The 12,166-nt window shown below is 43.2% G+C and overlaps 1 protein-coding gene across 1 annotated transcript in view; it reads right to left on the bottom strand.

Moving 5' to 3' along the window:
- Positions 1–12,166, bottom strand: part of MYO1B (myosin IB) — a 180,203-nt gene that overhangs the window by 82,089 nt on the left and 85,948 nt on the right. Inside the window, 1 exon segment of the mRNA XM_047720633.1 lies at positions 9,693–9,787. Within this exon segment, the coding sequence (XP_047576589.1) occupies positions 9,693–9,787 (95 nt within the window).

Below are 12,166 nucleotides of genomic sequence, written 5' to 3'. Positions count from 1 at the left end.
TGTATGGCTCTAAGCAAGGCTTATTCGCATTTTCTTCACAGAACGCATAAATGTATCCAGGAGTTAACGGCATCCGTGTATGCATTCACTGCCATCCATGTCCTGTATAGATCATACAATATACACATGTATGTCATACAGCAAATAGAGCCACACACGTACACACATACACATACTGATATATTTATCTGCTTCTATACTTCTCTGTTTCCTTGGTTAAACTATCCAAGTTTTTCCAGGAGCCCAGGTGGGTAAGTAGGTTGAACATCTGCCTTCAGCTCAGGCCTCGATCCCATGTCCTGGGATGGAGCCCCACCTCAGGCTCCCTGCTCAGTGGGGAGCCTGCTTCTCCTCTCCGCTCTGCCCCTCCCTGTGCTCATGCTTCCCCCGCCCCAAATAAGAATAAAATCTAAAAACCAAAAAATCCAGTTTTTCTAGGGACTGGCGCTTATAAGGGTCTCACAGTCCAGAGACCTGAAGGATAAGACTACCTAAATCAATGAGGCCTCCTTGGGTACAATGAAAGACGGATTCTGTGACACAAAGGAACAGGCTTCTAGCAGCCGCAGGTCTGCAAGGCCGTGTAGTAAGCCAGCTGCACCATCTCCAAACTCATCAGACAGGCGGCCTCAAACTGCTCCAGTCGTGGTACAAAAAGCCTGGGTCTCACACAAGAAATGCAGCATTTACTCCAAGAGGAGTCCTGAGGGCTGTGTTTTTACCAAAATACAACGCTATGTACAAGTTGCTTTGCTTCTGAAAGTTGCCACGAGATCCCTGATAATTAATATAAAAACATGTGGATCAAGAGAGGCCTTTCTCACACGGGGAAGAAACAAAACAAAAGCTCACTCTCTTCGGGCTTCCGTGTGCTTAGCTGTTCTGCTTCCTAGGACACCGCTGTAAGGAGACGTCGAGTCGTACAAGGACATTTGGGGTTCAGAACCAAAGGTCTTAATGAGCACGGCAGGCTTCACAACAGTCTTAGCAGATGGCTAGAGAGTTCCCAGAAACTGATGTTACTGTAAAATTAGAAACCAAAGAATTTATACCGTTTCCTTAGGTCAGGATCATCTTCGCAGACTCACAGATTTGTTCTGATGTCTTTGAAAAAATGCCGTTATGATGGGTCCTTCATGTTCTGCCTCCCTTGCCCCCATCAGCGCTGGAATGATTCTCCACAAACTATCTGTATTCACAGTAGTGAATTCTGAGTTCACTGCCTAGAAATACTTGGGCACTTTTATGAGGCATGATGAATTTTTTATTCAGCACAGCAGTAATGAATTAAATAGGACCCCAAAGGACTCAAGAGTTCACAGCCTCTCCCTGAGCGCCCACATTACGGAAGCGCACGGCAGAAGACTATCTGCACTGCTTAAGGCCAGTAACATCATCATCTGCCAGGGGGTTTACAACCTCGTTAAATTAATTACTTCTTGTAAAGTAAGCCCTCTGATCCTGCACAGCAGTCCTGTATAAGCTATCAGGAAAGGTTCTTACCGAAAAGAAATACTGTGTGCAAACCATACAGCAGCACATTCTGAACCCTCCGTAAATGTCACTGTTTTTCTTTCATTTAATCACCAACAAAATCTTTAGTAATGATGTGAACTCAAAAACAATTTCAGTGGACAACATAATGCGCCATTGCAAGTGGCCTGGCATCCCTCCTCCCCACAGAACTGATGAAACCCCCTCCCAATTCCTCCGGCGACCATGCCACCATCTCCATATTGTTTTCCATCATTTCATTTTCCCGTAAGTAATCTCCATGGAACAGAGACATTAATCAACACACAAATTCTATGCTTGATCACATGGAGAGTCTAATGACAAAACTGTAATAAAATCTGAGGCAACTTTTGTATCCCTGTTTTTGAAATGAAAGAAAAGTAGAAAAAGATGGAATAAGTAAGTGAAGCACGAAATGCCCCTGGAGAGAGAGAGGGGCAGGAGATGCTGCTGGGATCTATAAATGGACAGGAAGAACTTACTAGCAGCGACCAGAGAGTAACTGAGCAGATATTCTAGAACGGCAGCTCTCACTCAGGACAAGGGCCCACTTCCCAGCACCAGGGTTAATGCTAATGGACAGCTGAAGCGCCACAAGTTCGGGAATCACAGTGGCTCAAAAAGAAGACAGATGCATTGAAAGACCTCGAGCCAGTGCTGTTCAAAGTCAGACCCCAAAACCGGCACCACCCAAAGCTGGTAGGTCCATGGCCTACTACCAGTCTACACATGAGAATAGGCTTTTGTAAGTTTTTTATAGCAATTTGGTCATTTTACTTTATCTGTTTAAACTAAAAACAGGGGCATCCAGGTGGCTCAGTGGGTTAAGCGTCTGCCTTCAGCTCGGGTCATGATCCCCGGGTCCTAGGATTGAGCTCCACATCTGGGGCCCTGCTCAGCGGGGAGTCTGCTTCTCCCTCGCCTCCCCACCCTGCTCGAGTTCTCACGCCCGTGCGCTCTCACTCTCACTCTCTCAAATGAATAAATAATACCTTTTTAAAAAATTTTTTTAAATAAACTAAAAACAACTAGAGATTGGTTGTTCTATGTCTTCTTTCTTTTCATTTTTCTGGTATCAGTCAGGGACAGATTTGGGGAGGAAAGAGACTGGTGTTTCACGGTGGAAGGTGTGAGAAGCACTGGTCTAGAGTGGCGATGATGCCCTCCTCCAGCCTCCCTCCTGAAAAAGCACCTAGTCTTGTGTGCTATAAACACAGGGAAAAAAGCAAAGGCCGAATAGCAGCTGTCCGTCTTATGACAGAGGGCAAAGGGATCCTAAGAAGGACAAAATCCGGGGAGGATGAGAGGGAAAAAAGGATTCCAAGTAGTGAGTGGTCTACTGAAACCCAAAGGACAAGTTATTATGTAACAAAATATCAAGAGAAGAGAAAACTACAGGAAAGAATGAACTCCATCCCACCAGATTTCTACCAGAGGAATGAGGTGTTTTTGTTTTCCTCAGAAAAACTGAACACCAACCCCTCTGAAACAGTACCAGCAACCTCCACTTAGCTTTTCAATACGGAAGACACGTGAGTCCCCCAAGAGATGGGCTCTCACTGCAGGAGGGAGCAGTGTGGTTTGCAACTCTGTGAGAAGGAGGTGGCCATGCACTGACATGGCTAATTAGTGGATGCGCTGTCTTCTTGGAATGTATATTCCAGGGGAGATGAAGACGTGGCCAATACCAATCAAGCCAGTGACCACAGCCCACTTCTGATGACTCACTGAGGAACAAAGTGATACAATCAGACCTTCAAAAAATGCATCTTTAGTCATGATGAAGAATAAGTAAAGCCTAAAAAAATTAATAAACATAGGAATAATTTCATCTAGTCCTCCCTCCTGCTTAAATAAAAAGAAAGGTGTGAAGTGACTAGGCTTGTAGGTACAGTTGAAAGGACTGGAGTATGGAGTATGGGCATGAGATACACCGATATAAATGCCTCCTGTCAAGGGACATAGTTTTTAACTTGCCTTGCTTCCATTTCCACTGGTCAACATGGAAAGAAACAAGAAACTGTACTACTTCTAAGAACTCAATTATTTTACCAGAAAGAACTGGTTAGTGACAGAAGAGAGGAAAAAAACTTTCTCCCAAGACACCAGTGTCCTCTTAAAGTACCTACTATAAAGAGGGAGTTGTGAATAGCGAAAGATCTCCCAAATTTCTGAGCAAAGAGAGGTCTAGATGGAATGGGAAACTAAACAATGAAATATTGTCTACATATAAATAGAGCGCAGAAGCTTTAATGAAAAGTAGCACAAGCTGCGATTATTGGACAGGAGAAAAGCACAAGAGCAGGGTGCAGAGGTGAGTGGGGACTAGATCACACAGAACCTATGTAGCAAGCACAATGGACTTGACATTTATTTTAGTGCAATAGAAACCAGTAAAATGTTTATATAAAAAATATCCTGACACAAATGAAATCAGAAAAACAATATATCAAAACTTAGGAGATGCAACTTTTAGGAGGAAATTTATAGTCACAAATGTATACATTAAGAATAAAGAAAGATCTTGGGGCGCCTGGGTGGCTCAGCGGGTTAAGCCGCTGCCTTCGGCTCAGGTCATGATCTCAGGGTCTTGGGATCGAGCCCCGCATCGGGCTCTCTGCTCAGCGGAGAGCCTGCTTCCTCCTCTCTCTCTGCCTGCCTCTCTGCCTGCTTGTGATCTCTCTCTGTCAAATAAAAAAAAAAAAAAATAAAAAATAAAAAAAAAATAAAGAAAGATCCTAAACAAACCTAATATTACACCTCAAGAAACCAGAAAAAGGAAAACAAACTAAGCTCAAAGTTAGCAGAAGGAAGGAAATAATATCAATTAAAACAGAAATAAATGAAACATAGAACTGGAAAATGACAGAAAAGATTAATAAAACTAAGAGATGGTTCTCTAAAAAGATAAACCAAATTGACAACTTTAAACTAACAAGAAAAAGAGATGTCTCAAAAAAATAAAATTATAATGAAAGAGGGGACATTCAACAAATACCATATAAATACAAAGAACCTTAAGAGGTTACTATGAATAATTACATGCCAACAGATTGGACAACCTAGAAGAAATGGTTAAGTTCCTAGAAACATACAAACTACCAAGACTGAATGGTGGTAAACAGAACAGTAACAAGGAAGATTGAATCAATAATCAAAAACCTCCCCAAAAAGAAAAACCCAAAACTAGATGGTTTCTCTATTGAATTCTGCCAAACATTTAGGGGAGAATTAACACCAATCCCTCTCACTCTTCCAAAACACTGAAGAAGAGGTAACACTTCCAAACTCCTTTTATAAAGCCAAACTTACTCTGATACCAAAGCCAGATAAAGATACTACAAGGAAACTACAGATCAATATCTGTGATGAACGAAGAAGTTAAAATTTTCAATAAAATACTACCAAGCTGAAATCAAAGGCTTATTAAAAGGATCATACCCTGAGGTGCCTTGGGTGGGTCAGTCAGTTGAGCATCCCACTCTTGATTTTGGCTTAGGGTGATCTCAGGGTCCTGAGATCAAGTCCTGCGTGCACAGTGGGAAGTCTGCTGCAGGATTCTGTCCCTCTCCTTCTGCCCCTCCCATCCCCCCACTCACAGAAATGCTCTCTCTCAAAATAAATAAATCTTAAAAAAAGAAACAAGGATCATACTCCATGATCAAGTGATATCATCCCTAAGATGCAAGGATGGTTTAACATATGCAAATCAATAAATGTGACACATCACATTAAGAGAATAAAAGATAAAAATCATATGAACATCTCAACAGATACAAAAAGGCATTTGATGAAATTCAATATCCTTTCACGATAAAAACTCTCAACCAGCTGGGTATAGAAGGAATGTACATCATCGAAAAGGACATAAATGACAAGCCCACAGCTAACATCATACTTGGTGAAAGGTTGAGAGCTTTTCCTCTAAGATAAGAACAAAGCTGCCCACTCTCACCCTCCTATTCGACATAGCAGTGGAAGTCCTGCCAGAGCAATTATACAAGGAAAAGAAATAAAAGACACCAGAATCAGAAAGAAGTAAAATTGTCTTTGTGTTCACAGACTGGAAGAATTAATACCATTAAAATGTCCGCACTACCCAAAGTAATCTACGGATTCAATGTAATACCTAGCAAAATTCCAAAGGCATTTTTCACAGAAAAAGACAAAAAAATCCTAAAATTCATACAGAACTACAAAGAGAATGCAAATAGCCAAAGCAATCTTCAGAAAGAAGAATGAAACTTCCTGATTTCAAAACACTAAAAGCTATAGTAATCAAAATACTATGGTACTTGCATAAAAACAGACACATAGACCAAAAAAACCAAAATGGAGGAGCCCGGAAATAAAACCATGCAAATGCAGCCAACTAACATTTAACAAGGGAGGCGAGAATACTCAGTGGGGAAAAGATCGTTTTTTCAATAAATAGTGTCGGCAAAATGGGGTACTCACATGCAAAAGAAAAAAACTGAACCCTATCTTATACCACTCACAAAAAGTAACTCAGAGTGGATTAAAGACTTAACTGTAACACCTGAAACTATAAAAATCCTAAAAGAAAACATAAGGCAAAAGCTCTTGATACTGGTCTTAGCAATGATCTCCTGGCTATGACATGCAAAGTACAAACAGCGAAAGCAAAAATAAATAAGTGGAATTGCCTCAAACTAAAAAGCTTCTGTAGAGCCGAAGAAACAATAAATCAAAAGGCAACCTTCAAAATGCAGTCAATACTTGACAAGTCATGTATGCGATAAACAGTTAATATCTAAAATATACAAGTAACTCATACAACTCAACAGCAATAAGGATTAATAGTAATCAGATGTAAAAACAGGCAAAGGACTTGAATAGGCGTTTTTCCAAATAAGACACTGAAACGGCTAATGGGAACCTGAGGATGTGGTCCACGTCATCAATCATCAGGGAGACGCAATTCAAAGTAACAGCGAGCCATCACCTCGCACTGGCAAGGATGGTTATTACCAAGGAAAGCGAGATGACAAGTGCTGGAAGAAATGTGGCGAAAAAGAAAGCCCCACGTACTTCCGGTGGGAATGTCTGTTAGTACAACCACCGTGCAGAACAGTGCAGAGGCTCCTCAAAAACTCAGAAACTTCCAATGATGGGATTAGTGTCCTTATCTCACTCTGACTCATTTTCTCTCTGTGTGTGTCTCTGTCTCTGTCTCTCCCAGGTGAGGACACAAGACAGGAGGTTTTCACCCGCACCAAGTCAGCAGGCACCTTGATCTTGGACTTCCCAGCCTCCAGGACTATGAGAAATAAATATCCGTTGTTTAAGCCCCCAGTCTATGGTATTTTGTTAAATCGGGCTGAACTGATGAGACAAGTGGGGACTCTAGAGCTTAGATATATTACCTATGTTCAAAATCCCAGCTCTGCTACTTGCTCACTGGGAAGTTCAGACAAGTTTGTTACCTTTCTGGGACTCAATTTTCCCATGATAAAAACGGGGTAAGAAGAGTACTTATGCATGTAATTTGCTAAAGCACAGTGCCCAGCGCAATGTGTACTTATGTCAGGAGCTACTGTTTTTACCCAACGGCATGGCAGTGGTTCTGTGGGAGGGAACAGAATCAGAATTTGTCAGTTTCACAAGAGGCTCTAACAGTGGTGTAAAATTTATAAAAATAAGTTAAAGATTCTAAATTTAAGCTTACAATAACTTTGTCGGACAATACTAGATAGAGTTTTTCTGACCCAAAAGAAGTAGACATACAAAAGACCTACAATCCTTGCTTGGTGAAAAGACCGGTATGATTCCACAGATGTGTTACATTAACAGAAGCCTGGTATCCATATGAAGAGGGGGAATAGTTCCAACACAACCAAGACCAAACTCGGAGTATATACTGTATCTATCTTTCTTCTTGGGATGTAATTTTGTGAGGCACATAGACAAAATGGGATCATTCCAGAATAACAGGACCATGATAGTGAGGGTTTGAGAACGAGATCCTATCCTCCTATTACACGCTCTAAAAAGCATCCTGTGTTTCTCCTTCACTACACTGAACACTCTGTATATAAACTACATGTGTAGGGCGCCTGGGTGGCTCAGTGGGTTAAGCCGCTGCCTTTGGCTCAGGTCATGATCCCAGGGTCCTGGGATCGAGCCCCGCATCGGGCTCTCTGCACAGCAGGGAGCCTGCTTCCCCCTCTCTCTCTGCCTGCCTCTCTGCCTACTTGTGATCTCTCTGTCAAAAAAAAAAAAAAAAAAATTAAACTACATGTGTACATGCAGACATACAACATAATGTCTGTGTAGTACACATTCCATGCACATACATATAAAACACAGAGCTACTGTCCATCTTCTCCCCGAGTCTACAAATTCTGTAAGGACAAGGGTGGTATCTGGCTCACCAGTATATTACCAGTACTTAGTACAGTACCTTTCACCTTATTAGTATTCCTATAGGTACTCAAAAATTATTTCCTGGGGGCTCACAGGTGGCTCAGTCCATACAGTGGCTGACTTGGTTTTGGCTCAGATCATGGTCTCGGAGTCCGGAAACTGGGCCCCTTGTTGGGAAGTCTGCTTGAGGATTCTCTCCAACTGCCCCTCCCTATACCTCTAAAATAAGTAAATAAATCTTAGAAAAAATTATTTCCTGGATGAATGAATAAACGACTACACATTACACAGGAAATTTTTGAAGACAAGGGATGTTTAGCCCTAGGAAGGTACACAATGGATGACTTCAAATAACTGAGTGACTGCCCCATAGAAAACAAAGTACACTAACTGGATAGGGCTCCAGACTGCAGAGGTTAAGACCACGAGGTAGAGGCAGAATTCAACTCTAAGTAAGAAAGAACTTGTTGGTGAACCTGTATGGCGAATGTAGCAGTCGGCTTTCCAGATCAGTGAGCTCACCATCACTACGGAAGAAGGGAGTTTGGCTGTTCCATGGGACACAACTATAATCCCTTTCAATGACATCAGAGTATACTTCCTGTTACTCTCCATTCTTTTTTTTTTTTTTTTTTTAAGGATTTAATTTATTCATTTGAGAGAGAGCAAGTGAGCACAAACGGGGTGGGGCAGAGGGAGAGGGAAAAGCAGGCTCCCCTCTGGGCTGGGAGCCCGACACTGGGCTCCATTCCAGAACTCCAGGATCACGACCCGAGCCAAAGGCTCAATGGACTGAGCCACCCAGGCACCCCTGCACTTTCCATTCTTACACGCCAATCAATAAGACTTTAAAGGCACAAATTTTAAGAGGGGCTTATGAACAAAATATCCATTTCAGTCAGTTGATTGAAATAACCCTGGGCTATTTTCTTCTCGTAATAATCAGAGGCCTGAGGTATGCTGATCTGATCACTTAATAGCCAAGCAAAGTAGGAAAGTTTAAATTCCTTTTTGGCAAAGTAGTAGAATCATCAGAGTCTGGTGTCTAAAACAAGAACATTTTATAGATAAAATAGCTGTGAAATACCATCTCCCTCCCCTCCTCCTCCCTCAGGGACTTATGGTTCCATCAAAGAAACTCAGTTAAGAAATTAACCTGCCCAAGCATGGACTCAGAGAGCACAGTTCTTCTCAATTTTTTCCCAGTTAGCTGGGCATCATGTGTAAAATCATATTTTTACTCAAAAGCATCATCAATCATACGAATTACCTTTATTAAAAGCACAAGAAAAAAAAAAACATAACCTCTCCATTCAAGGGTCTGTTTCATGGGGAGGTTGCTAGCCCACCTAAAAATATATAGAAAAATCCCAATTCCTTAGGCTTCAAAGACTAGAGGGAAACTAAGCATTTTTTCCGCCTCACTCTTTAGCTGAGGTAAGATGTGCCTGTGGCCTCTCAAAGCCCAAACAATTTGTCATTCATCAAGGAAGTGGTAAGACCTCACAGGTCTGGGGCCTTAGAGGAAAAGTAAAAGACCTTGAAGTAGATCCGGAACCCAGAAACAGACTCCCATATTGGCTGAAATCCCGTTTCCTCATGTGAGAGATGTTAAGTCCTTCCCAGAGAACATTCCATGATCCTTATCAGCAGCCTCCTGTGAAGGAGCCCTCACAGCGGGCAGTGCAGCTGCGTGGTAGTGAAGCCCCACCCACCCTCTCTCCGTCAGCATCAGCGCAGAGTGTACCTTCCACAGGGGAGAAGGAAGGCTGTCCCGGGGCTGGCCTTACCTGTTTTTCCTGCTCCGCTCTCCCCAGTAATGAGAATACACTGGTCCTTATCTTGATCTCTTAGGGATCTGTATGCTTCATCTGACAGGGCAAAGCTGCAGGGGATAATGGGAGAAAAGTCCTTAAAATTCAGCTCATTATTATGTGTTTATCAGATGTAGCCACAGGCTCTTTAAAAGATGGGGAAATACTTTAGATAGGAAGCTGAGACATCAGATTTTATTTCCTTCCAAGTCTTAAAAGAAATAAATAAACCCACCCATCCTTGTGGCCCATGTTACCTTTTCCTTCGCATTCCCTAGGAAACAAAACAGTACCAATTTACCAGACACTGAAGATTTACTTTTTAAACCCAATGTGACCCTTAAGGTTCATCGTTATTAGAATCTGGGAAAGTCAGAGAACCAAGGAGAAAATGTCACAGCCCATGTCCAAAACTGGGATGTAGAGGTTTCAGAACAATACACTAGTTTCAAAACAATGAGAAAAAATTTTTTCAAACATCAGAAAAACGCTATCAAATACCAAATAGCTGGTGTTAGCATCATTCAGCTAAAGACAGAACTACTGCCTTCCCAGACATGCGAGTGAAACTGTACCACCCACCCGAGGCCCGCAGTATCACGTGTCTGCCATGGGCCTTGTCCAGTCCCTCAAGGTCCTCACTGGGCCCTGTGAGGACAAAGGACCCCCTATCAAGACCAAGTCCGTCCACAGGTTGATCTTCCCTGCCTTGAAGTTTACAAACAAGGTAAAACGTGCCCCTGAGCTAACTGAAAAATAATTCTGACTATGGTACTGTGTTTAAAACAGGTAAAGTCCCTCTTCTAATTCATTTGTCAACGAGGACTTCCCGAGAGTCTATGTTGTAGAAGGAACGTGCTGGGAATGGAAAGGTAAGTCAGGCTCGGCCCTGGCTCAGGAATTCTCAGTCAAAAGCAGGGGAGGGAGACAGAAATAGAAAACAGCAACCCAACAAGTTAAAAGCAAGAGAGAGATCTGTGCAAACACTGCAGAACAAGACAGAGGCCTTGGGGGATGGGGAATGGAAGGGCACAATCTTCAGGGGCAGAAAAACAAGTCCTAAAGAATATAGTAGCAAGATTAAGGGCTTCTAGGCAACAAAGCAAAAGACCAAATAACCCAGAGTGCAGGGTGGAGGGGTAGCCATGAGCCGTTGCTCGCTGCTGGAAGGCAAAGCATAAGAAGGGACAGATGAACAACAAGCTAGAGAAGGAGATGGGCAGACTCCGAATCAGAACAGAGATGGTAAGGGAGCCACACTCCAGGACTGTAAGCAGGAAAGTGGCAGGATCAGGTAAGAATTAGATAAAAATAGCAACATACCAGCACTGTCTCCAAGCCTTTCCTATTTAATCATTTTAAACCTCATAACAAAACTACCAAGAATAAATTATTATTAATCCTATTTTCAGATGGTGAAACTGTGGCAGGGAAGATGTGATGTGCCAAGGTCACACAGCCAATGGGACACGGCAGAGCCAGCCTGGAGCCCTGCTCCTGGCCACCAGGATACAAGGCCACCGCATATGGGACAGAGCCAGGGAGTACACAGGAGACCAGGCTGGAGACCAGGAGGCCAGTGCAGGGCGGGGCTCTAGGGAGAGTTCAAACTTGGTTAACCAGACCACAGACAGCCTTTCATTCAATGACTTCGGCTCTTCTTGAGAAAGTGTGTCGTGCCACTCATGCTGACAATTTACAGAGCACCGCTGATGTGCCAGGATGAGATGCTCACATACTCACAATCAGATCTGATCCTTCCAACAGTCTATGAAACAAAGGTTAGCCTCCTCAAAGAAAAATGACCCAACTCAGACTGAGACATGACATGACATGTCTGTGAGCCCTTTCCCAGGGAAGGCGTAACTTGCACCCAGAAAGAAATACCGCGTACCACATTCTTCCCCTCGTGTCACATCCTCTTAGGACTGTGATCTTATCTTCTGGCTGGACTACTCTGGGGCCCTCCTTACTCTAAGTGAGTAAGAGCCACCTTACTCTAGAACCGTGATTTCAACAAGCCCAGTGCCTAGCCCGTGGTAAGTGAACCCTACATCCAGCTGCTCAATCAATGCATGAAGAAGACAGAATGTAAATATCTAGCACAAGGGGCTTTTTCCTGTGACCAGCGCACAGTGATCTCCTTCTGCCCTCCAAGGTCTTACTTGCCCCTCAAATCCTTCTCAGTCATTCCCTGTGAACCAGCACCTTGCTCACCCACCACCCAAGACCGCTCAGCATCCTTCTCTCCTGTTCTCTGATGCCCCCGGGTGAAAACAAGCACGCCCCGGTGTGCACGGCTACGTACCAGGGAAAGTGAAAAACACAGGGACTGTGGGAGCGGAACACACCCTGGGCTGGATTCTCTACACGGAGACCCACAGCTCACCACCGACCTGACCTCGAGCCAGCTGCTTACCCCTAGCCGAACGGCAGTTTCTTCCCGTATG

The sequence above is a fragment of the Lutra lutra genome, chromosome 3 (assembly GCF_902655055.1).
Source record: "Lutra lutra chromosome 3, mLutLut1.2, whole genome shotgun sequence".
NCBI classification, from domain to species: domain Eukaryota; kingdom Metazoa; phylum Chordata; class Mammalia; order Carnivora; family Mustelidae; genus Lutra; species Lutra lutra.
Note: the sequence above shows the minus strand (reverse complement) of the source record. Positions and strands in the feature narration are given on the sequence as shown.